The sequence below is a fragment of the Podarcis vaucheri genome, assembly GCF_965113315.1.
Source record: "Podarcis vaucheri genome assembly, chromosome: 18".
Taxonomy (NCBI): Eukaryota; Metazoa; Chordata; class Lepidosauria; order Squamata; family Lacertidae; genus Podarcis; species Podarcis vaucheri.
Window position 1 is genome coordinate 964,331 of NC_138756.1, and position 25,900 is coordinate 990,230.

A 25,900-nucleotide genomic window follows, 5' to 3' on the forward strand; every position below is an offset into this window, starting at 1 on the left:
TGTTTTTCTAAAAAACGACTTTGTGTGTGCTGGTTTTTAAAGTTTCCTAAAATCTTTCTTCGAAACACATTTACAGCATAAGCAGATTCCACGCTGGCAAATTCAGGATGCAGAAAATGAAGCACCTGTGTCACCCGGCGCTTAGCTGGACTGCGGAACTCCCTCCCACTGGAAGTTTTCCTCCTTTTCTCATTAGAACTCTCAGACAATCAGGTGAAGCTGAACGTTGGGAGATTTGAGAGAGGAGAGGAAGGGCTGCTTAGATAAAGTGGACTCTTTGCCACAAGAGGCAGTGGATCAGGCATAGTTGTTAATAATAATAATAATAATAATAGACAGTTGGAATGTTTTATTATTAATATTTTATTAGAAGAATTTCATTTCTAAAAAGAGAAGAAAAAGAAAAGAGCAAATGAGGATGGAAAAAAAAGAAAAATAGTTATTGACAATTATATGCACATTAGGATAATAAAAATATACACCACTATATATTAATGCTTGGTAATATAACAGTATTTTTTCATTTTTAAAAATTATTGAAACATAAGAAGGGGCTATTGAATCATGCCTAGCAAATCATCATCATCATCATCATCCAATATCCTGTTCTCACAGAGGCCAAGCAGATGCCCATTACGGGAAACCCGCAAACAGGATTTGAACACAAGACCATCCTCTCGTGGTTTCCTGCAACTGCCACCTAGAAGCATTTCCACTGTGGAGGCAGAGCACGGCCATCCATAGCCACGAATTGGCCCTCATCCTCTTTTGCAGCCATCCAAGTTGCTGGCCATTGCTGCATCCTGTGGCAGAGAGTACCACAGTTCATTTTTTTTAAAAAAAAGATATTTATTAAAATTTCAGAAACAAAAAATTACATAGTTAAAAATAAAAGAGACAAGGGAAAATATAGAGGGGGGGAAACATATAAAATACAAAATATAGAAAAAAAAGTTAGAAAAAACACTTAAAAACAAATTAATCCTTCCGTATCTTACATTTCATTTCCTTGCTTCCCTGACCTCCTCTCACCTCCCTTTTTTGTATTCCAGTTCAATTGGTTAATTCAGCAATTCCTTTCCCTCTTTGTTTTTGTCTTAGTCCTTTAACTTAATATTTTATAGCTTTAGATTCTCACCTATTAACCGGCCATTTTTTCATACACCTTTATGACATTGCTGCTAGAACCACTTAATTTCATTCTAACATCATTCTAACATTCATTAATTTTACAATGTTTCTGTAAATAGTCTTTAAATTTCTTCCAATCTTCTTCCACCGACTCTTCTCCCTGGTCTTGGATTCTGCCAGTCATTTCTGCCAGTCCCATACCTTCATCTGCCATTCTTCCAGAGTGGGTAGATCTTGTGTCTTCCAGTACTTTGCAATGAGAATTCTTGCTGCTGTTGTAGCGTACATAAAAAATGTTCTATCTTTCTTTGGCACCAATTGGCCGACTATGCCCAGGAGAAAGGCCTCTGGTTTCTTCAGGAAGGTATATTTAAATACCTTTTTCATTTCATTATAGATCATCTCCCAGAAAGCCTTAATCCGTGGGCACGTCCACCAAAGGTGAAAGAATGTACCTTCAGTTTCTTTACATTTCCAGCATTTATTATCGGGCAAATGATAGATTTTTGCAAGCTTGACTGGGGTCATGTACCACCAGTATATCTGTAACAGGAATTGGGGTTGCTTGTGCGTAAACTGCAAACTGCTCCAAGCTAGTCGTATAGCTAAAACTTTCCCTGGTTTGACAGCCCTTGTCACTGGCAGAATCCGTCAGTGGGCATGACCTAAATTTCTTCCAACATAAAAGTTGCTTGACTCCAAGTCTCCTCCTAGATTCTCTGCGTGGAAGCCTTCTGCGCAGTGTGGGCATGCCAAGCGGAGGTCCTGTGCTCTCTCCGCTGATTTCACTGGAAGAGTCTCGGAGCCTCCCCTCCGCTGTACTCTCAGCTTCCCCTTTCTCCCTGGTGTCCCCTGGATTTCCTTCCCCTGTGGAAGCTCTCTCTCTCTCCTTGCTAGTTCCCTCCCCTGCATCACTGGAGCGTCTTACCTCTCCTCTTCCCTCTGATGGCAGTTCCCTGACATCCACTTCCCTCCCAGGGCCTTCTCCCTCTCCCGTCCATTCCTTGGACGGCAACGCGGGAAACCCTGGGAAGGAGCTATCCCCTTCCTCAGAAGATTCAAACACCGCTCCCCATCTGTTGCTATCTCCTTCCGCTGCCCAATCTCCCCAGTCGGATTCCTCTTCCTCGGCTTCCCCTCCTTCCTCCTCTTCTGAGGCTGGCCACCCCTCAAACTCTTCTTCATCCTCCGTGGTGCCAAATTGCTCTCTCCAGAACCTGCCAAGGGGTTTGGGCTTCCTTGGGAACCTGCTATGAAACTCCTCCTGCAGGTACTCATCCCTGATCTCTTCCGCAGGAACCCAAGCGTTTTCCGACTCTGGTTCCCCTTCCCAGGCTACCAAATATTCCACCCTTCTCCCTCTCCACCTTGAATCGAGGATTTCCGCTGCCTGCCCACTGAGTTCCCTTTCCTCCACCCGTGGATGCCTGGGGATTTCTCTTTCTCCTCCCTGCCATTCCCACCCCTCCCTGTACGGTGAGAGCAAGGACCTGTGGAACACCGGGTGTAGCTTCATGTTGGTGGGCAATCTCAGCCTAAAGGTTACCGGGTTTACCTGCTGCGTTACTTCAAAAGGTCCCAGTTGTCTCGGTTGTAATTTCTTACACCCCCCTTTGAACGGTAACCCTTGGGTTGACAACCACACCTGATCTCCCACCCTTATAGTCTCCCCTTCTCTTCGGTGCTTGTCTGCCTGCCTCTTGTATACTTCTTTAGCTCTCTCCAGGTTAACCTTAAGTTGCTGGTGTAAAGCTTCCATTTCTTCCACAAATTGCTCGGCCGCCGGCACACTCCCCCTCCCCTCCCCCTCCCCTGGGAAGGCCCTGGGGTGACACCCGTAATTGGCCATGAAGGGACTCATCCCCGTGGACACATGTTCAGCGTTATTGTATGCAAATTCGGCCAGCGCTAGCTTTTCCACCCAATCGTTTCCCCTTTCGTTGACGTAGCACCGAAGGTACTGCTGAAGTACGCTATTAGCTCTTTCTGCTTGTCCATTGGTCTCCGGGTGTCTGGCCGTCGAGAAGCTCACTTCGATGTCCAGCAGGCCCATGAGCTTCTTCCAGAACCTGGAAGTAAATTGTTTGCCTCTGTCGGACAAAACCCTCAAGGGTGCGCCATGCAACCTGAAAACGTGATCTATAAACAGTCTGGCTGTCTCCTCTGCTGTCACTGCATGCGAGCAAGCAATAAAATGGCACATTTTGGTCATAAAGTCCACTACCACCATGACTGCTGTTTTTCCCCCTGGACTTGGGTAAATCGGTCATAAAATCTATGGATACCACCTCCCATGGCCTTTCCGGGATGGGTAAGGGCTCCAGTAACCCCGCGGGTGCTGCCCTCTCCCCTTTAGCCCTCTGGCAGCGCTCACACCCCCTTACGTATTCTCGAACATCTTCCCTCACTCTTGGCCACCAGAACTGCCTGGTGACTAGCAACATGGTCTTGTGTTGACCAAAATGTCCCGCCGTGGGGTTATCATGGAGTTGTTTGAGTACTTTTCTCCTCAAGTCCCCTTCTGGTACATACAATGCTCCCTTATAGTACAGCGCCCCCTCCTTTTCCTCAAAACCCCCCTGATTTTCTTCTGCGTCCCGTATCTCCGATTTTAGTTTGTGCGTACCCGTCATTCCTCGTCAACCCAGTTAGTTCTTGTCTCCCTATCAACACTCCCCCACACACCCATCGGTCCTCGGGTATCACATGTCGTGTTTCTGGCTCTCCCTCTCCTTCCACGTACTCTGGTTTACGGGAGAGGGCGTCTGCCCTGACGTTTTCTTTTCCGGGCACATACTGAATTTCAAAGAAGAACTTGAAAAACTCCTGTGCCCACCGCACCTGTCTTTGGTTGAGAACTCGAGCAGTCCTCCAATATTCCAGGTTTTTGTGGTCCGTGCACACCTGGATCTTGTGCTTCGCGCCTATCAGGAAATGTCTCCAACGTCGAAAGGCTTCATGAATTGCCAGTAATTCCCGGTCATACACTGTGTAATTCTGCTCCGACTTGTTCAGCTTCCTGGAAAAAAATGCACACGGCTTCCACTCGGATCGATTTCCTGGCTGGAGCAGCACGGCTCCCACCGCTCTGTCTGACGCGTCTGTTTCCACCCTCATAGGCTTCTGCAGATCCATGTGTAAGAGTTGCTCCTCCGAAGTGAACACCCTCTTTAGCTTTTCAAAAGACTCCTGAGCTGCTGCTGTCCATTCAAACTTCTTGCTGCTGAGACAATCAGTTATGGGTGCCGTTAAGTGGGCAAAGTTCTTGATGAACTTTCTGTAGAAGTTTCCAAACCCCAGGAACCTCTGCACGTCCTTCCGGGTCTTGGGAGCCTTCCATTCTAGTACCGCCTGCACCTTGCCTGGGTCCATTGCCAAGCCTTTGTCCGACAACCTGTAACCCAGGAACTCCACCTCTCGGGCGTGGAATTGGCATTTCTCCAGTTTGACCCACAGCTGGTGCTCCTGCAGCCTTTTCAGCACTTCCCTGACATCTTTCACATGCTGCTCCTCGTTCTCTGAGTAGATAAGCACGTCGTCCAGGAAGGCCACGCAATTCTTGTACAGCAGGGACCCCAGCACGTGGTGCATGAATGCTTGAAATGTGCTGGAGCCCGATTGTAATCCGAAGGGCATCACAAGGTACTGAAAGGCCCCCAGAGGGGTGAACATCATGGTTTTCCATTCATCCCCCTCCCTCATCCTTATCAAATTGTACGCCCCTCGAAGGTCCAACTTGGTAAAAACCTTCCCTTTCCTTACCCTGGCCAAAATGTCATCAATTCTGGGCATTGGGAAGGTCACTGGTTCCGATACCCGGTTGACCGACCTATAATCTACGACCAAGCGGGGCTCCTTGGAGTCTCTTTTGTCCACAAAGAACACTGGACTGCCCCCCACCGCCCTTGATTCTCGTATGAAGCCCCTTCAGGTTCTTGTCAATGAACTTCCGCAACTCCTGCATCTCCCTGTCCGACATGGCGTACAGCTTACCCACTGGTAACTGAGCCCCTGGGAGTAGGTTGATCTGACAGTCAAAGGGCCTGTGAGGGGGTAGTCTATCTGCCTCTTTCTCACTGAAGACTTCTTCCAGGTCTGCATACTGAGGTGGTACTCTCACTTTTTCTCCCACCGCCATCCCTGCCACCCTGGCTACTGCCATCCTCGGGGCTTCCCCTTCGTGGCAGTGCTCTACGCAGTGAGCTGACCCAAAGGTGACTGTCCGCTGGTGCCACCCTACTACTGGATCGTGCAGTGCCAGCCAGCTCATTCCCAGTATGATTGGTGGCCCTGCTAATGTGGCAATGTGAAAGGCAATTGTCTCAGTGTGTCTGGAGACCCTCATTTTCATGGGAGGGGTCTGGTGGGTCACTTCCCCCCCCCAGAGTTCTCTCCCATCAATGGTAGTTACTTGCAGGGGGTGTTCGAGAGGCACCACCTGGCTTTGGTGTTCTAGTGCAAAATCCCTGCTAAAGAAGTTGCAAGAGCTGCCAGAATCCAGCAATGCCTTCACCTTAATAGGGTGTCCGTTGGGGAGCTCTAGCACCACCTCTATGGCTGCCCGGGGGGGGGGTCTGGTTTGGGCACCTTCACTGGTTGCTGTGCCCGCTCTCCTGCAGCCAAGCCTTGCCGTTTCCCTGCTCCTGCTCTCCCCCAGCGGCCCCCACCATTCCTTGCCACGCCTTTCTCTGAGGGCAGACTCTGGTAAAATGTCCCGGCTGTAGGCACAGAAAACACTTCCTGGTCGTTTTCCCCTCTTTCTTGCGAACCTCGCCGGAGTTTGAAACCCCGCACGTGCGCGCTCCTCCAATTTCCATTGGTTCTGCGGGCGGCACGGGCGGTGCAGGTGGCCCAGGCACGTCTGGAATGCGATTGTCATGCCAACGCTCCGCTCTCCCTTCCCGCCTTTCCAGAGCGCGCGCCTCTTGGCATACTCCCACAGCAAGCGCCATTTTAGTCAGCTGGTCCATCGATTGCGGGTGGGGCGAACGGGAAAGTTCATCTTTTACCCAAGAGGATAAGCCTTCCTCAAATAGCATTTGCACTGGTTCTGAACCCAGTTCCCACCCGAGTTTGTGGATTAGCATTGCAAATCGTGACCAGTACTCTCTCACTGATTGGTTCCCTTGTTTGCACGCCATCAGCTCCTTACGTGTCACGCTTTGCTCCACATCACTTGAGAACATATGGTCCATGGCGCTAAAAAATTTCCTCAAGTCCTTTAAGGCGGCATTCTCCGATGCCATTAAGGGCCTAATCCATTCTCTGGCCCCGCCTTCCAGGTGCCCTATCACAAAAGCGACCCTCCCCCCATCATCTACAAAGTCCTCATGCTGCAGGTCCAGCGCATATTGCACTTCTGTCTTAAATGCATTATAGTCTCTGGGGTTGCCGGAAAACTTCTGCACTAGTCCCGGTTCCTTCCTTGCGATGGGGGTGGGCTTCCCCTGGGCATCCTGAGTCCGCCCTTCATCCAGCCGCACCGCTAGTATAGCCAGTTGCTGCTCCAACTCTCTGTTTCTCTCTTCGAGCGTTGGTTCCTTCCTGGCCCCTTCTCCGGCGCCTGCTCCTCCAGCTTGACTCATGACGCTGCCTCTGCTGCTCTCCGCACAAGCAACAAGAGACTGACGGATTGCTGTAACGGGAATTGGGGTTGCTTGTGCGTAAACTGCAAACTGCTCCAAACTAGTCGTATAGCTAAAACTTTCCCTGGTTTGACAGCCCTTGAAACGTGACTGTCTTAGTCACTGGCAGAATCCGTCAGTGGGCGTGACCTAAATTTCTTCCAACATAAAAGTTGCTTGACTCCAAGTCTCCTCCTAGATTCTCTGCGTGGAAGCCTTCTGCGCAGCGTGGGCGTGCCAAGCGGAGGTCCTGTGCTCTCTCCGCTGATTTCACTGGAAGAGTCTCGGAGCCTCCCCTCCGCCGTACTCTCAGCTTCCCCTTTCTTCCTGGTGTCCCCTGGATTTCCTTCCCCCGTGGAAGCTCTCTCTCTCTCCTTGCTAGTTCCCTCCCCTGCATCACTGGAGCATCTTACCTCTCCTCTTCTCTCTGATGGCAGTTCCCTGACAATATCATTTTCATAATATTCTCTCTTAAGGCATTGCATGTCGTAAACTTCATACCTGTGGTCCATAACTGTTCCCAGTCAGCCATCATTATGTTATGTCCAACATCTTGTGCCCATTTAATCATAGCAGATTTCACCTTTTCATCCTGTGTATTCCATTTCAACAGCAAGTTATACATCTTTGACAAAATCTTAGTTTTGGGTTCTAACAGTTCTGTTTCTAATTTTGATTTTTCCACCTGGAAGCCAATTTTCTTGTCCAAATTGTATGCCTTCATTATCTGATAATAATGAAGCCAGTCTCGCACTTTGTTTTTTAATTTCTCAAAACTCTGCAATTTCCGTCTATCTCCCTCTTGTTCCAAAATTTCCCAATATTTCGGCCATTTGACCTCCATATTAAGCTTTTTCTGAGCCTTCGCTTCCATCGGTGACAGCCACCTTGGGGTTTTATTTTCCAATAGGTCCTTATATCTTATCCAAACATTAAACAATGCTTTCCTGACAATATGGTTTTTAAATGCTTTATGTGCTTTAACCTTATCATACCACAAGTATGCATGCCATCCAAATACATTATTAAAACCTTCTAAATCCAAAATGTCTGTGTTTTCCAGAAGTAGCCATTCTTTCAACCAGCAAAAAGCTGCTGATTCATAATAAAGTTTAAGGTCTGGCAGGGCAAATCCACCTCTTTCCCTTACATCTGTTAGTATTTTAAATTTTATTCTAGGCTTCTTGCCCTGCCAGACAAATCTAGAGATATCTCTCTGCCACTTCTTAAAACAGTCCATTTTGTCCAAAATTTGCAATGTTTGAAACAAAAACAACATTCTAGGCAATACATTCATTTTTATTGCAGCAATACGGCCTAGCAGTGAAAGCTTTAAATTTGACCAGATTTCTAAGTCTTTTTTCACTTCAGTCCAACATTTTTAATAATTGTCTTTAAATAAATCCCCATTTTTAGCTGTCATATTAATCCCCAGGTATTTCACTTTCTTAACCACTGTTAAACCTGTCTCATTCTGAAACCTCTCTTTCTCCATCACAGTTAAGTTTTTCTCTAAAACCTTTGTTTTTAACTTATTCAGTTTAAATCCTGCAACCTGACCAAATTCTTGAATCAGTTCCAAAACCCTTTTGGTACTAGATTCTGGCTCCTGTAACGTCAATACTAAGTCATCTGCAAATGCTCTCAACTTGTACTGTTTAGCTCCGACTTGTATACCTTTAACCAACCAGTCCCTTCTAATCATATTCAGCAGAACCTCCAGGACCAACATAAAAAGCAATGGGGAGATTGGGCAACCTTGTCGTGTCCCTTTTTCTATCTTAAATTCTTCCGTCACCACGTTATTTACAATTAATTTAGCCTTTTGTTCTGAATAAATTGCACTTATACCGTTTTCAAAACCTTGGCCTACCCCCCATCCCCTGTAGGTTCTTCTTCATAAAACTCCAAGAAATGTTGTCAAAAGCTTTCTCCGCATCCACAAATATAAAACTGCCTTAGTATTTATGTTCACTTGTAATTTTTCTAAAATATTGATTATGTTTCTCACATTATCAGATAGATGTCTACCCAGGAGAAAGCCTACTTGGTCTTTATGTACCGTATTTTTCGTCCCATAGGACGCTCCGTCCCATAGGACGCACCTAGTTTTTTTGGGGGAAAATAAAGGGAAAAAAATTCCCCTTTATTCCCCCCCCCAAAGCAGGTCGGGGAAACCAAACCAGGTCGAGGAACAGCGGGATGGCGGCGCTGCGCCTCCCTGCTGTCCCCCGAGCTTGTGGGGCTGGCCGATGTCTGTCCGGCGCGGGGGGCGCTCTGCATCAGGGCGCCCCTCGCGCTGGGCGGCAGGCTGCTATCCGCAGCGTGGGGAGCCCTGCGGGGAACTCCTGCAGGGCTGCCCACGCTGCGGATGTGTTCCCGAAGCGCCGGGTGCTCTGCTTTCAGCGCACCCGGTGCTCCGGGAAGCAGGCTGCTATCCGCAGCCTAGACAGCCCTGCGGGAACTCCCGCAGGGCTGCCTAGGCTGCGGATGTCTTCCTGAAGCCTGGAGAGCGAGAGGGGTCGGTGCGCAGCGACCCCTCTCGCTCTCCAAGCTTCAGCGAAAGCCTGCATTTGCCCGATAGGACGCACCCAGATTCAGGGGCGCCGACTTATAAAAAATATTGGGGGGGCCCATACCAGGGTCCTGCCCCGGGAAGTTTTCTAAATTTTAGATGAAAATTAGTGAGTTTTAAAGTTTTTTAAAAGTAATCACTAAAGTCGGAACGCTAAACACGTCTGCAGCATGCACTGAACGAAACTAACACACTGAATGACTGCGCCAGCAGGGTGGGCTTTATATAGCCGTGGCGTCGTAATGTCTCGAAGCGTCAAGGCGACGCGAGGTGGAGGATTCCAGGCGATTCTGCTCCAGTCCTTTTGATGTCGCCGCGGCCGCAGCACTGGCCCGCCAGACTTTACACGAAGGTTCGCGCACCGGGACAAATTCTAAGTGTGCCCGCAGCACCGTAACACTATCATGATTCATTATGACATTATGTTTGCTGACTGGGAACAGTTATGGACCACCAGTGTTAAGTTCACGGCATGTAATGCCTTAAGAGAAAATATCATGAAAATGATTTACAGGTGGTATATGACCCCAGTTAAGCTTGCAAAAATTTATCATTTGCCCAATAACAAATGTTGGAAATGTAATGAGGCTGAAGGTACTTTCTACCACCTTTGGTGGACCTGTCCGAAGATTAAAGCCTTTTGGGAAATGATCTATAATGAAATTAAGTCCTTAAAAGGACTTTTCCTAAGAAACCTGAGGCTTTTCTCTTGGGCATGGTGGGCCAATTGGTGTTAAGGAAGGATAGGACGTTTTTTATGTATGCTACCACGGCAGCAAGGATACTTTTAGAAAAGTATTGGAAGACGCAAGAACTACCCACGCTGGAAGAATGGCAGACGAAGGTGATTGACTATATGGGACTGGCGGAGATGACTGGCAGAATCCGTGACCAGGGGAAAGAGACAGTGGAAGAAGACTGGAAGAAATGTAAAATATATCTTTAAAACTGTTGTAAAATTGAGGAGTGATAAGATGTCAAGGAATAGGGAAATAGAGAATTGCAGCTGTAATCAATAAGTTAAAGAAGAACTTAAAAGAAATTGAATTGAATAATTAGTTAATTGGAGGAGTTGCTGAAGAAATGTAAAACAAGGAAGCAGAAAAAGGGAGGTATGGGGAAGTCCGGGAAGTAAGGTGTATGAAAACAAGTGTATGAAATTATACATGTTTATATGTTTGTATGTCTGTGTATTGTGCATTGTTTGTTTTTATTTTGTGTTTGGAAAACCAATAAAAATTTATTTTAAAAAAAACCACTATCATGATTCACACCACTCTTTTCAGTTAATAATTTTCTTAAATTATTGGGGGGAGGGGGGGAGTGGAGGGCGAAGGATAATGGGGAGGGGGTGACTTAGTCTCCCAAGTAAGACAAATGCTGAAAACAGCTAATATAATGATAAATGCAAGGCAAATAAAACTATAAAATAAAGGCACAACCGACAACAATAGGACGGAATGTCAATATGAGCCAGAAGGGAGCCGCAGCACGGGGAAGGGTAAAACTATAAATTAAAGGCACAGCCAGCAACCATAAGGGGGAAGGGGGTTGGTAAAGGAAATCAGAGTCAGGAGGGAGCCACGATGGGGGCGGAGGGTGCCTGTGGGGGTAAACAAAGCACGGAGAGAGACACAAGGGGTTTGAAGGACAATGGAGGCTTGGGTCCGTGTAAGGTAAGCAGCCTCAATGTAATGTCTGCAAAGAGATGACCACCTTCAGCCATTTTAAGCACAATTTCAATGCCTGCACCCCCAACCAATGCTAAGACCGCTGAAAATCAGCAGCTTGAGGAGCAGTTTAAAGAGACAAGCATTGCTTCCGGGAAGTGAAAAACTTCCGGAGGTACACACAGACCCGGTGGGCAAATATACCCCCCCACGAACTCTGCACACACACCAGCAGATTCAAAGTAAAGCGTTTCTGCAATCGCACAAACACTCAATATATCCACACACAGTCTCAGGACACACCCCACAGATTTAAACAATCGCTTCTGCAAACCCACAGACTCTCCAATTAAGGAAAGCCTTTAGCAGTAAGAGGGGTAATATTAGCAGAGTAGAATTAGCACCCACAAAAACGTAGCAGTGAAAGCTCCCCCGCTTTTTTCCCCAAACAGCGCAGCAACGTTGAAGACACACACACACTCCAAATTAGCTAAACAAGGAGGCTAGATGGGATGTACAAAGAGACTCCCCAGATAGAGCAAATCAACACACACAAACTCCACTTGCACACACAGAGGCACTCAACCCTCCCAAATCAACTATCGTAGAGAAAAGGTAAGGCAAAACTTCTATGTTAAAGCTTCTCTTCTTAGTCAGATCCACGTGGTCGTCGCTGCTGGGAACGAACGGGGAACTATCCTGACTCGCTGCGGGACGACGAGGAGGAGGAGGCGGAGCTGGCCCCGCAGCATTAAGCTGCTAAACACGCCCACCGGAGACACCTGGTTGGCTGCCTCCGGTGGGCGTGGGTGCCAGCCCAGGTGAGGAGGGGCGGGGCCTAAGGCCCCCGGCCAGGAGGCGGAGCTCGGGCTCCCGCCCACAACCACTCCCCTCTCTTCCAGGGAGGAGAGTCTTAATAATTTTCTTAAATTATTGGGGGGGCTGAGCCCCCCCAAACGAATTATTGAGGGGGCTCGGGCCCCCTCAGGCCCCATGGAGTCGGCGCCTATGCCCAGATTTCCCCTTCATTTTTGGAGGGGGAAAAGTGCGTCCTATAGGGCGAAAAATACGGTGTCTCTTCCACTAGCACTCTTTTTAGTCTTTTAGCCAAAATGTCTGCACAGATTTTGTAATCCACATTGAGCAATGATATGGGGCGGTAGTTCTTCAGCCGAGTCTTTTCAGTCTCTGTTTTCTGTACAAGTGTAATATACACTTCTTTCCACGACTCTGGTGCCCTTTTTCCTCCCATTATTTCGTTACAGACTTCTTTTAAAGGTTGTACTAGCCATTTGGAGTACCACGGTTCAGCTCCGCTGCTTCCTTTTATCTGTCCTGAATTTCACAACACTCAGCTTCATTGCACGTCCGCAGGCTGTGCAAGACGATGGTGGAAGGGGAGAAGGAAGAAAATGTGTGTGTGTGTGAGAGAGAGAACATCCAGTGCAAACAGGGTGTCTGCAAGTAAGCCTGCAGGTGGAACAGGAAAGTCTGGTCAGAGCTCCTGACTGTTTGCTCAGGGATGGTGACATGGCCGCTGCAGCACGCGTTCATCATGCCTGGGGAACAACAAACTGGGCATAGCTGCAGGTGCTGTTCTTCTAGAAACAGCGTTGGAAGGGGCACCCAGGGGTCATCCAGCCCAACCCACTGCAATAATTAAAATAATAATAATATATTATTATTTATACCCCGACCATCTGGCTGGGTTTCCCCAGCCACTCTGTGCGGCTTCCAACAAATTATTAAAATACAATAGTCTGTTAAACATTAAAAGCTTCCTTAAACAGGGCTGCCTTCAGATGTCTTCTAAAATGCATCTCTGGGTTATTTGTGGGGCATAGGAATTTGTTTTTTTCTCTCTCTCCAAAATATAGTCCGGCCCCCCACAAGGTCTGAGGGCCAGTGGACCGGCCCTCTGCTGAAAATGACCCCTGGTGTTTGCTGACACCTGGTGTAGTTATTTACTGCAGGGTCAGAATCACAACTATACCCCCCATGGTCACCCTACCAGTTTCAGAACTCTCCAATTAACTCTCCAACATCTTCTGAGGTCAAAGAAGAGACCCCAAAGGTCATCCATTCCAACCCCCTGCAAAGCAGGAATCTGCTAAAGCACCCTGGCAGATGGTCAAACAACCTCCACTTATGATCCTCCAAGGAAGGAGAGTACGCAACCTCCTTTCCATGGTAGAAAAGCTCTTGTTGGCATACAGACAACCTCTGCATACATTCCAGTTTGCCAGCACCCTTCTTAAATTGTGGCACCCAGAATTGGACACAGGACTCCAGGTGTGGTCTCACCAAGGCAGAAGAGAGCAGTTCTGTTTCTTCCCTTAATCTGAACACTAAAGGTAAAGGGACCCCTGACTGTTAGGTCCAGTCGCGGACGACTCTGGGGTTGCAGCGCTCACCTTGCTTTATTGGCCGAGGGAGCCAGCGTACAGCTTCCGGGTCATGTGGCCAGCAGGACTAAGCGGCTTCTGGCGAAACAGAGCAGCGCACGGAAACGCCGTTTACCTTCCCACCGGAGCGGTACCTATTTATCTACTTGCACTTGGATGTGCTTTTGAACTGCTAGATTGGCAGGAGCAGGGACCGAGCAACGGGAGCTCACCCCATCGTGGGGATTCGAACCGCCGACCTTCTGATCGGCAAGCCCTAGGCTCTGTGGTTTAGACCAGAGCGCCACCCACGTCCCTTGATCTGAACACTATGCTTCTCTTTATACAGCCTAGAAGAGCACTCCCTTTTTCTGCTGCTGCATCACCCTGTGGACTCGTGTTCAGCTTGTCCACCAAGACCCCTAGAGAGCCTCTTCACAGGCCCTGCTAGTAAGCCAGGTGCCTGGTTCTTCCTGCCCAAGTGCCAAACTGGCATCTGTCCCGACTGAAATTCATTTGTTAGTTTGCGCCCAGGTCTGCAATGTGTTATTATTTTGAATCTCCTGTGACCCCTCCTAGTTTGGTGTCCCCTCAATTCATTTTTTTCCAATTTAATTTTTATCAAGTTTCAACATTTTAAACATATACAGTTTTATTCTCAGATGAGCCAAGAGTCATAAATCAGTTTCAAAGAATAGCCATCTCTTTGGCTTTCTCCGCCTTTGTCTATGCAGGTCGCTCAAACAATACATTTTGTAACTGTGATTACCTGAGCTCAGTCACTGCGCAGGCAAGTGGAAGAGAGTCTGAGATGGCTCAACTGGCAGAGCAGGAGACTCAATCTCAGGGTCGTGGGTTTGAGCCCTGCTTTGGGCAAAAGATTCCTGCATTGCAGGGGGTTGGACTGGATGACCCCCGGGGTCCCACCATCTCTGCAATTCTATGATTCTGTGATTCTTTACAAAGCCTCCATGAATCGCCAACAGAGACTTAATTACAGACTTCTGTTCCCGAGTAGAAGTTAACCACTCACAATTTAATCTTAATTCCTTGCTGCTGCTGATTTTTGAGTCACTTTCCCCAATAATGCTGTTTGCCAAACTGCATCGTACTATGGTTAGTCCTTGTCATGATTCTGCCCCCCACCCCCGTCCTGCCAATTGTACTCTCGCAGCAGTTAAAAGATGTGTTCTTTCTAAAGTTTTAATCTATTGTGGTTTGCACACTTTCTGCAGGTTTTAAATTATTATTATTTATGACATTTATATACTGTTGTTCACCTGAGGATCACAGGGCGGCGTACAATATAAAAACAGAAAATTACATAGCGAAGTAACAAATGAAAACAGCACGCTACCCCACCCCGTTTAAAAGGCAACAGATGGTTTAATTAGCCAAATTAAATTTTTAGTGGTAACATTATCATTTCATCTTCCTTGCAAACCGCTTTCCCTTTACAACCAACTGGCAGATTAATTGTATGAAATAACAATTTATAAAGTCTGTTTTCTCTCCCCCCCCTTTTTGCTACATATTGTTGCAACATTATTATTATTTATTCCATTTATATACCCTTTTATCAAAAGATCCCAGGGTGATATTGCACCAGTCATAAAAACATGATAAAAAGCATGATAAACACGAATACTGTCTGAGAATCGTAGAACTGTAGAGTGCATTTATTCATTTATTTACTACTACTACTATTTTTCCAAAACGGGGTGGGGAGAAGACAAAATTGGACCCTGTGGGTCCAGCGAGGGGAAATTAAGCCGCCCAGGTGTTGCCTGGGAGATCTGGTTCCCTTCCTCCTCGCCCTTGAGATTATTCCTCTTTTCTCTCTCTCTCGCTCAAACACACACCTGTAATCTTATCAGGCTCTCCTTCCACAAAGCCAGGCAGCACCTCGCTCTGCTTCCCCCCTTCCTTTTTGGGGTGCTTGGAGCCGACCTTGCTCTGGGCGTGGGGGTACCTTCAAGCCCCGCCCCTTGGCCGTGCCTGGCCCCGCCCCCTTACCTGCCCAGGTGAGTCAGGCTACCAGGTGCGCGAGGCAACACGGACTCTTTGCCGGAGTCCTGCAAGGCGGAGAGGAGGCTCAGTCTCTGGGTGAGTCCATTCAGAAGCCTTGGTGCTTTGGGGGGGGGACAAAAAACCCCAATTAGAATTAGGATGTGTGTCTGTAGACTATTGTATTTTAATATTCTGTTGGAAGCCGCCCAGAGTGGCTGGGGAAACCCACCCAGATGGGCGGGGTATAAATAATAAATTATTATGATTATTATTCTCCTCCAGATAAGCACAATAAATCCATGATAAAGAAATATTGTCACAGCAGGTTCAAAGGAGCATTAGGCTGGACTTTGTCTCTGAACTTGTTGATCCAAAACATTGCCAAAAAAATTAAATAAATCTATTTCCTCCCCATTAACACGCAGGGCTGGTTGTAATTATTATCTTACTCAGAGTTTCCAGATTTTTCTCAACCCATTCAGGTGTAGTGGGACGTGTGCTTTTTTCCCTTCCAGTTTTTAGCTGTTATAACCTTAAAACACTTTTAAGCTATTATAACCTTAGCATTTACCTTTTAGCTATTGCTTTATAATCTTAGTGTTTGCTTTTTAGCTATTATAAATCTTTGCAGCTGTTAAACACTATTTCTGGATGAAGATTTCTTTTTTAAAAACTGGCAAGAGTTAAATGGTATAAAAAGTAAATAATCCAAAAAATGAAGAGCCGCACTGAGCAGTAAACAGGCGCAGCGGTGATCAGCCCTGCAGGGATTGATGTCCTCTGCGTGGCGCTGGTTTGGGGCCTCTGGGAGTTGTAGTTTGGAAGAGCTAGAAGAGGCTGGCGCGCCCTGCAGGCTGTTCCAGAAGATGCTTTCATTTATTCTTATGTATTTATTTATACGCCACATGAAAGGGACTCAAGGCAGCTGACATATAAAAGCAAGAACCACATTTTTTCGGGTGGGGGTCATTAAAAAGCAGTTAAACATTGATAGACATAAGACTATCTATATCTATAAAATCTGTTTTAAATAGAAACAGCAGCAACTTTTCATTAAAGCAGTCAGCTCCCCAAAGACTGTTGGAACAAGGAAATCTTCAGCCAGGAAGGATCTGGGCTGTTTTCCTGAGGAAGGGAGTTCCAAAGATCCCAGCCAGCGAGAAGGGGGAATGTGGCTCTCTCTCTCTCTCTCTCGCTCTCTCTCTCCATGTGAACTGTACAACAATCCTTCGAGGAAGGCTAGACCGAGAGGGCACACAGCTGGCTCCCCAGGTCAGACCTGTCATGGCCAGGTGGGGGGATTTGAACCCCACCATGTCTCCAGGTAGGGCTGGAAGAGGCACCCTGACCCCAGTCCCGGAGATCTGCTGCCGGCTGAGCTGGAAGACTCAGCAGCATCCAGTGTTCCTACTTATGCCATCCTTTTGTTGGGAACCAAGAGACTAGACTCTTCCTTCATTTCTAGGGAGGACTGTAGCTCAGCAGAACATTCACTCCGCATGCAGGTACCTGAGCTCAAGCCCTTGAGGGCATCTCCAGGTTAGACCAAAACCATGGAGGAGCTGCTCCTTTCCTGTCACTTGAAGACATGGGTTCACGTCCTACTCTCTGGAGCAGGAGAAACCAAGCTTGCTCCACCTTCCTTGAGGCAGCCCTTGAGATCTTTGAAGATGGCTCTCCTGTCTCCTCTCCGTCTCCTCTTTCCAGGCTAAACATACCCAGCTCCTTCAACCGTTCCTCATCAGGCTTGCTTTCCAGTCCCTTGATCATCTCCTTCACCCTCCTCTGCACACCTTCCTGCTTGCCAACATCCTTCTTAAATTGTGGTGCCCAGAACTGGACACAGGACTGACCAAGGTGTGGTCTGACCAAGGCAGAATAGAGTGGCACTGTGACTTCTCTTGATCAGGAAACTAGACTTGTGGATGAGGCCTAGGATGGCATTAGCTTTTTTTGCTGCTGCATCACACTGTTCACTCCTGTTCAGCTTGTGGTCCACCAAGACCCCTCAATCCTTTTCACATGGACTCTCCTTCCTTGGAGGCTTTTAAGCACAGGTTGGGGGCCATCTGTCATGGATGCTTGAGCTGAGATTCCTGCATTGCAGGGGGTTGGAGTAGATGACCTTTGGGGTCCCTCCCAACTCTACCATTCTATGATTCTACTGGCAATCCAGGTGTCCCCCATCTTATATTTGTGCATCTCGTTCTTCCTGCCTAAGTGCAGAACCTGACATTTTCCCTCTGGAGATGCTTTGGTCTCTAGTGGGGAACAAACCCCTCATGAGACGACCAGGATGTCAGGTCTGCACTCTCTCCATCTAAATCCAGGCCTAAATATGTGAATAAAGCAAATTTATAAGCTGCAACAGCCTAGAATAGCATTGGTGTTTTTTATTTTTCATGCTCCTCTGCCCTCCGGAGTCTGAGGTCTCAGTGCTCCTGGAAACCAGGAGGGGAGAGTTGCCTCTAGCACTCAAATCCTGCTTACGGGGTTTCCCAAAAGTGGCAGTAGGTCGGCTGCTGTGAGAACAGAATGCTGGATTGGTGGGCCATTTCCCTGATCCAGCCAGGTCCTTGTACGCTTGTAGAACCTCCAGGGCCAGAAGCAGTCTATCTCCATTCCCCAGTCCTTGGGGACATTTGGCCACTGGGAGGACAGGGTGCTGGGCTGGGTGGGCTGCTTTGCCCCCCCCCCTTTTGGCTCCTGCTACACTTGGGGTCCCCCCAACCCCTGGATTCTGGGTCCCGTGAGATCTCCAAGTTCACCGGAGATCCAGCACCCAAGCTCAGCCCTGCTCCCCAGGCTGCCTCTGGTGACTCACGGTTAACTTGGGGCAGATTTTGCCAAATTATTACTGCCTATCGTGCCCTGGGGCCTCTTGCAAAAGAGCGACTCGCCCAACAGGCATTTCTGGTCCCCGTTAAGAAACTGTTGACTCCCGGGGACTGTCTGGGTGGCAGAACCAGCCGGGGCTCCGCGATGATTAGGCAACCTCCCCAGAGGACAGATTTATTCCTTTTTTCTCTGGAAATTGTTTTTTGGTCCCGTTTGCAAAATAAAAAAAGCCACTTCTTCCTCCGGAGGTGGCATCTCACTCGGAGCAGAACCTGCCCAAATCAGCTGGCGTGACTCACTGAGCTTGCTCTGGTTTCGGTGAGTCTACTCTGAGTAGAGGTCACCCTGAATTTGGCTCCCAAAAAGATTGAAACAGGACAGGTTGATGTAGCCAAAGCTGCCTTCTGCTGAGCTAGACCATTCGTGGAACATTAGAGGTGGAAGGGACCCCAGGGGTCATCCAGCCCAACCCCCTGCCCTGGTTCCTATCTAGCTGAGATTTGTGGAGGCAGCGGTGGCGCAGTGGTTAGAGTGCTGGACTAGGACCAGCGAGGAACCAGGGTCCCAATCTCCCTGCTCAGTGCTCACTGGGCGGTGATGCCTTGGGGGCCAGTCGCTCACTCTCAGCCTGACTTTGAGAACCTGTTCACAACAAGGAATCGCAGCTAGATTATCAGAACTATACAACTGGAATCTCAGGGTCATGGGTTTGAGTCCCACGTTGGGTGATAGATTCCTGCATTGCAGGGGGTTGGGCTAGATGACCCTCGGGGACCCTTCCATTTTGATGATTCTGTGTGAAACGGCTGACCTCCTCACCACACAGCACTGCCCTGGCTGGACCCCTCCTCATTTTTGGCCACCTTGGATTGAGTCCAAAGAGGCTGATGGCAATTTCCACCCGCAAAGAAACCAGCTTAGCTGCATTCTGAGCTAGCAGAATGTCCTGGGCTGGATTTCTCTTGGGGCCAGTTTTGTGTGCAATGCAGAGGCGAATGCCATGGGGCGAGTGTGCTTGGAATGTGACTTGAGGTGGGGTCTGCCCGATGAGGGAGGGGTCCCCTTTTTGACGCGGCCTCTGGTTTGGTTGCAGCCCTGCAACATTCCACCGGTGACAGAAGAACCACCTGATGAGATCAGGCCAGCTCCTGCTCTCACAGGTGCTCAGAGTTAAGCTGTGGAACTCCCTGCCACAGGAGTGGCCACCAACTTAACATGGCTTTCAAAGAGGATTGGCCAAATCCATGGAGGAGGAGAGGGCTATTGATGGCTCCTAGCCAGGGTGGCTGTGCTCCACAGTCAGAGGCAATGTGTACTCCTGAATCCCCGTGCCTGGCATCTCCAGGAGGGGAGAGGGCACTTTTGCTGGAATCCTGCTTGCAGGGCATCTGTGAGAACAGGATGCTGGACAGACGGGCCCTTTTTGGGTCTGATCTAGCAATCCAGCTCTTCTTTTGGAACCTCCAGGTCCAGGGACAGTCTATCTGGATTCCTCAGCTCTTAGGGATCTCCAGCCCCTGAGAAGACAGGCGCATTGAATCATAGAAGTGCAGAGTTGGAAGGAACTCTGAGGATCATCTCATCCAACCCCCTGCAAGGCAGGAATGGTTAGCAGGGAGAATCATAGAAAGGTGGAGTTGGAAGGGGCCCTGAGGGTCATCCAGCCCAACCCCCTGCAAGGCTCAATCTCAGCTGAAGCATCCCAGACAGAGGGCCACCCAACCTCCAAGAAAGGAGAGTCCACCACTTCTCAGGGGAGTCTGTTCCACTGCCGATCAGTTCTTGCTGCTGCAAATAAGGCAGAGACATGGCTGGCTGTGGAAGACTTTGGAGCAGAGTGGTGACCGTTGCCTTCAAAATGATAGGCAGGGCTCCGTCTGGCAGCGTCATTGTGTCCTTCATTTGGTGCAGGGATTTTATTTTCCGGATAAAGAAGGGCTCTGTTTTTGCACCTACATGCAGACCACTTTTCATTGTTCTCTGAGACATGGAGAAAAAGGGAAAGCGGGGCATTCTGGGGTCAAGAGGGAAACCGGGACAGCATTTGTAGTTCCGGAACTGTCCCTGGGAAACTGGGACCCTGGAGGGTCTGCAACTGCATCATTGTGGCAAGACTTACTGGGGAGAGCTGCTCATTAGGCCTCAGTGCAAAGCAACTTCTGGTGTTCCATTCAAACCCATCCTTTTTTCCAAAAGCATGAGGTCTAGAAACTTAGCTCCTGCAGAAGTCCTCAGGTTCAATCCTGAAATCTGCCGGAAAGCCACTGCAGGGCCATCTAGTCCACAACCCCCCCCCCCGACTGGTAAATGACGCGGCTCCCTGTGTTTTGATGAGTGAAGCACCCTGAGATAAATATATCAAAGAGAGCATTTCCCAACTGGTCTGGAGTCAGTTTATGCCTTAGCAAAGTCATTGCAGGAAACTGAGTTATTAATGCCTTCCGGTAATTGTCGGAGGTTGCAAAACAGACCCCAAAATAGCTAGAAAAGGAAGCAAGAGCGGAAGCAGTGGCTTCAGGTGCAAGCAGAGGCCAAGTGCCGCGGGGTGCAGGGAGTTCCTTTCTCCGAAACAGACCAAAGAACTGCTCAAGTCGAAGATGCAACTGGCAGAGGGCAGGATCCAAAGGGTGGGGAAGGAGATTCTGGCTTATCATCAGGAACAAGTTTCTGAGGGTAAGAGTCCTTCCATGGCAGAGTGGACTCCCATGAAAGAAGGGGTTGGGAGGTTGCTAAGCAGAGGTTGGGGGGGCCACCTGCCAGGGATTCCTGTGCTTCCTGCATGGCAGGGGGTTGGACTGGATGACCCTCGGGGTCCCTTCCAACCCTCCAATTCTATGACTCCATTTCACCATCTTGAAAGGATTTTTAAAGTTTCTTTTCTTTTCTTTTTTGCATTTTGGGAATTTGTTCCTTGCTGCCTTTGCACTTTGAAAGGTCTCTGGGCTGGCTGTGCAGATTGTTTGCTGGGAGATATTGCCAGATAAGGACTCCTTTAATTGGAGCCTGTGGCTTGGAGAAAGCAAACAGGGAAATAACAAGCGCTTGGCACCAGGGGCTCTGCGGGACTTGTTGCCACAACACACACAGAGAGAGACCAAGTCTTGGCTGGGAAGGAGGAAGAGGATCTAGGAATACAATGGTACCTCAGGTTAAGTACTTAATTCATTCTGGAGGTCCGTACTTAACCTGAAACTGTTCTTAACCTGAAGCACCACTTTAGCTAATGGGACCTCCTGCTGCCGCCACACCGCCAGAGCACGATTTCTGTTCTCATCCTGAAGCAAAGTTCTTAACCTGAAGCACTATTTCTGGGTTAGCGGAGTCTGTAACCTGAAGCGTATGTAACCTGAGGTACCACTGTAATTATAACCGCAGGTCAGAGAAAAGGAAACTAAGGGAAGAAGAGGGGTTTGGATTTGATATCCCGCTTTATCACTACCCGAAGGAGTCCCAAAGTGGCTGACATTCTCCTTTCCCTTCCTCCCCCACAACAAACACTCTGTGAGGTGAGTGGGGCTGAGAGACTTCACAGAAGTGTGATTGGCGCAAGGTCACCCAGCAGCTGCAGGTGGAGGAGCGGAGACGCGAACCCGGTTCCCCAGATTACGAGTCTACTGCTCTTAACCACTACACCACACTGGCTCTCAAGAGACTTAAACCTTTGCTGTCTCTTGTCATGTCCTACTGGGGAATAGTTGCTGTGCTCACTAGGCTTGACAGCCTGTGCAGATACTGTTTTTGCTAGAAAATGTTAGGATTTTACGTAACTGATGCTGGTTAGTGTGATTAGTATAAATCACATGAGATGTCTGAGAAGAGTGTGGGAACGGAAGACGGTCTTATCTCTTCCGTCGGAGAGTGTTATTGGATTGTACTTTCATTTTGCTGTATGCTTTCTGGTTTTCTGCCAGAGTTTGGAAGGCACAGACGTGATTATGGATTCTCTGTATATATTGTGAATAAAACATAGTTTAGATCTTCGGATGTCTCTACCTTCTTGCTGCGTGATGCCGAAAGATTGGTGTGCACTTTTCGTATGAGAAGTGTTGCAGAGGGGCACTCGGGAGTGAAGGGACATGCCATTCCAGAGACGTGCCCACTGGGAGACGCTGGGAGGTACTGGGGGTCTGCCGTCCCCCCCAGGAGAGCTTGCCAACAGAAAAGAGTCCACTCCTATTTGCATGGTGTGATTTACTCCTGGTTCCCGCCTGGATCAGTCCTCGGTGAGCGTATGTGTCTGAGAGACAATCTACCTCATTCCCTGAGCTGTAGGGTTGGAAGGGACCCCAAGGGTCATCCAGCCCAACCCCTGCAACACAGGAATGCCTCGTGTGCCTCTCACCCCCTCTGTTCTTCCCTTCTCTCCCAGGTGGAAATGTCGCGACGTTGGTCCTACAAGGTGGAAGCTGCCGTCTTGGGTGTGGTGGGCTTCATGGGGCTCTGCTTTCTCCTCCAGACGGACGAGGACCCTGCTGTCTCGATGGAGCCCAGAGCTGCCACCCCAAGTCCATCCACGCCTGCTGCTGCCACCCAGCCCTGGCGCAGCCCCGCTGCCGAGTGCCGCGAGAACGTCTCCGTGGCCAGCGTCCCTGGCTTTGCCGAGCTGCCGGGCCACATCCAGGACTTTTTGCGCTACAAGCACTGCAAGGTGTTCCCGCTGCTCCTGGACTTGCCGGAGAAATGCGGGCGCCCCGAGTCCTCGCACGAGGTCTTCCTCCTGCTGGCCATCAAGTCCTCTCCGGGGAACTACGAGCGCCGGGAGATCATCCGCAAGACCTGGGGCCGCGAGCGGACCTTTGAGGGCGTCCACATCCGCAGGGTCTTCCTGGCGGGGGTCCCGGGGAATGCCCGCGATGCCCGCAAGCTTGGCCGGCTGCTGCGGCTGGAGACGGAGGAGCACGGGGACATCCTGCAGTGGGGCTTCCAGGACAGCTTCTTCAACCTGACGCTCAAGCAGGTCCTCTTCCACACCTGGATGGAGGCTCGCTGCCCCGGCGTGCGGTTCGTCTTCAACGGGGACGACGACGTCTTCGCCAACACGGACAACATGGTGCGCTACCTTCTCGGCACCCCGGGTGCGGGAGATGAGCATCTCTTTGTGGGGCAGCTGATCACCAATGTGGGCCCCATCCGCGAGAAGTGGAGCAAGTACTACGTCCCCGAGCAGGTGACCACCTCCAAGTCGTACCCGCCCTATTGCGGCGGCGGAGGGGTCCTCATGTCCGGCTTCACCTCGCGGACCATCTACCAAAAGTCCCTGGGCATTGAGCTGTTCCCCATCGACGACGTCTACCTGGGCATGTGCTTGGAGAGGGCGGGACTGGCGCCCGCCTCGCACATGGGCATCCGCACGGTGGGGGTGCGCGTGCCCTCGTCCAAGCTCGAGTCCTTCGACCCCTGCTATTACAAGGAGCTGCTCCTGGTGCACCGATTCGTTCCTTACGAGATGCTGGTGATGTGGGATGCCATCCACCAACCAGACTTGGTCTGCGGGAAGAAAGTCGTTTTCCGAAACCTCTGAGGCTGGGGGGGGGGGATTTTGGATGTGTGTGTGAATGGGGGAAACTGCGATGGAGGATGCCCTTTCCTTGCAGGATTTGCTCCTCTCTCGAACTCGTCTCCTGCAGCAGAGGGCAATGTTTCCTTGAGGGATTTCCCACTCTCTCGAACTCTTTTCCCCTGGACAGAGAACTGTAGGGAAGGTGTGTGTCTCTGTATTTGAGGGGCTGCGGCAGCTATGGGTGGGGTGGGGCTTGTTGGGGTAATTTATTCTTCGCCCTTAGCCCTTCAGTGTCAGCCGAGCAGATGGCTCGGGTGCAGCTGGCTTCTCTTGGACTGGTTTGACTTATTCAAAGGGGAAAGCCTTTGCAAAAGGGATGGCAATAAAGAATTGAACATTGAAATTGTAGCAGCTTTGACAATCCTGACCCACAATGCAACACTCCTCTGGGGTCTTCCTGGCAGGACGTGCTGCGCCCAGGAACCCCAAAACTCCTTTATCTCCCAACTCCAAGGTTCTATGGTTCTGTCCTCCTTGTGGAAAAGAGGCAGCTGTGGTTTGGGTTGGGCAAAGGGCAGCCTGAAGTTCCTGCTTGGGGAGCAGCCATGAGGCTGGTGTGGGTGATATTTCGTTCCCACGTCAGCAAACGAAGAAAGGGAGTGGTGGTGCAGTGGTTAGTGTGTTGGACCAGGACCCAGGAGGGACGAGGGTTTGAATCCCACCACTCAGCTGTGACACTCAGTGTGGACCTTCAAGGTGGTTGGAGTCTCTCTCTTCTCTCTCTCAGCCCAGCCTTCCTCGTGGGGGGGGGAGGACCCCTTCCAACTCTAGGATGCTATGATTTGCAGTGGCTCCTGACTGGATTTGCATTCAGGTGCTGTGCTCACCCTTGCTTACATAATTGCTTCCTTTGGCCTTGATTGACAGACGCTAAAGCAGGATGTTCTTCGTAAAGGCCAGATAAACAGGGTGTGTGGTGCCTTACAGGGACTGCCATTGTTCCAGAGCCAGGAATGACGAGCAATCCATCACAAAGTTTCCTCCACCTGTTGCTCAATTTGTACCACAGGCCCGCAATTCTTTGATCTTGGCCCTTGCTCCTGAGGCACAACGGAGTGTGTCTTTGGGGCGTGGAGTCAAACTGCTGCACTAACAGCACCCAAGTGACCCCCCCTTGGCACAGGCCTGGGTCTTGTGTCTGGGCGTCCTGGGCTGCCCAGACCAGGGGTCAGCAAGCTTTTTCAGCAGGGGGCCGAACTATATTTTTTTTTGGGGGGGGGGGGAAATGAACGAATTCCTATGCCCCACAAATAACCCAGAGATGCATTTTAAATAAAAGGACACATTCTACTCCTGTAAAAACATGCTGATTCCCGGACCGTCCGTTGGCCGGATTGAGGAGGAGATTGGGCCCATAGCTTTCACTTTCAGATTTGAAAATAAGAGATCAGCAGCTTCGAAAATAAGGGATCAGCAGCCTCACCTGTCCTGGGGACAGTCTACGGGATCTCTTAACAATCCGGGATAGCAGCCGGATGCAGTGGGAAACCACGCTGGAATAAGGGAATTTCCAGCAAAAAAAGGGAAGGTTGACAGCTATGATTGGGCCGGATCCAAACCCCGGGCCTTAGTTTGCCTACCCATGGCCCAGACAATGAGACCTCCCCCCTTGGCCTCACTGACGGGGTAACAAAGGAAAGCAGAGCAAGACGTTGGGCAGCAGCCGGGCTGCAGGATTTGCTGGAAGGAGGCAGACAAGGCACCATCCAACTACCTTAGGGACTCCGCTCCAGATTTCTGCAGGGTTTACACATTTATTCTCCCAAAATATCCCACAAGGCAGTGCAAGTTTAGGGTCAGGCTTTTCCTTCTCCCAGATGGGCTCCTTTCCCAGATGGACGACCCGCCCCTCACTTCCCTGGAGAGAGGTGTGGCCATGGAGAAGGGGCGTGGCCCAGGGAGAGGGGCGTGGCCTGGGGAACATTCCTTTTTTTATTAAATATTTTCTTGATTTACAAAAGTGTGTGTAATGTCTCTCTTTCGTATTCCCCCCCCAATGTAACATTATTACAATTCAGTTTCTTTGTTGAGACATTAGGAAGAAAAGGGGGGTGGAGGTGGAGGTGGAGGGGGGGCTGGGGATCATTCTGAGGGCTGCCTGGTGAGAT

At 49.5% G+C, this 25,900-nt stretch overlaps 1 protein-coding gene and 1 long non-coding RNA gene across 5 annotated transcripts; one reads left to right on the forward strand and one right to left on the reverse strand.

Annotated features, from left to right (window-relative positions):
* Positions 1-347: 347 nt before the first annotated feature.
* Positions 348-15,511, reverse strand: LOC309523224. Its single transcript, XR_014215284.1, has 3 exons — positions 15,401-15,511; positions 12,286-12,375; positions 348-803 (listed from the first exon to the last, which is right to left on the reverse strand). It is a non-coding gene; the product is annotated as an uncharacterized lncRNA (long non-coding RNA).
* Positions 15,389-25,752, forward strand: B3GNT3 (UDP-GlcNAc:betaGal beta-1,3-N-acetylglucosaminyltransferase 3). Of its 4 annotated transcripts, none has more exons than XM_082207006.1 (2): positions 15,389-15,490; positions 22,602-25,752. In XM_082207006.1, exon 2 carries the CDS (start codon positions 22,608-22,610, stop codon positions 23,751-23,753), a length of 1,146 nt encoding a protein of 381 aa, XP_082063132.1. In that variant the 5' UTR covers positions 15,389-15,490; positions 22,602-22,607; the 3' UTR covers positions 23,754-25,752. The 4 variants fall into 4 exon arrangements, with proteins under 4 accessions (XP_082063132.1, XP_082063131.1, XP_082063133.1 ...); XM_082207005.1 differs by lacking the exon at positions 15,389-15,490 and adding an exon at positions 20,764-20,859; XM_082207007.1 differs by lacking the exon at positions 15,389-15,490 and adding an exon at positions 20,826-20,905.
* Positions 25,753-25,900: the final 148 nt, after the last annotated feature.

What these genes read in the sequence shown, in the direction of transcription:
- B3GNT3 (XM_082207005.1), top strand. Translation starts at nt 20,830, where the DNA reads ATGCAACTGGCAGAGGGCAGGATCCAAAGG. An exon ending in CAGAGGGCAGGATCCAAAGG is followed by an intron (nt 20,860 to 22,601) that starts GTGGGGAAGGAG and finishes CTTCTCTCCCAG; the next exon opens with GTGGAAATGTCGCGACGTTG.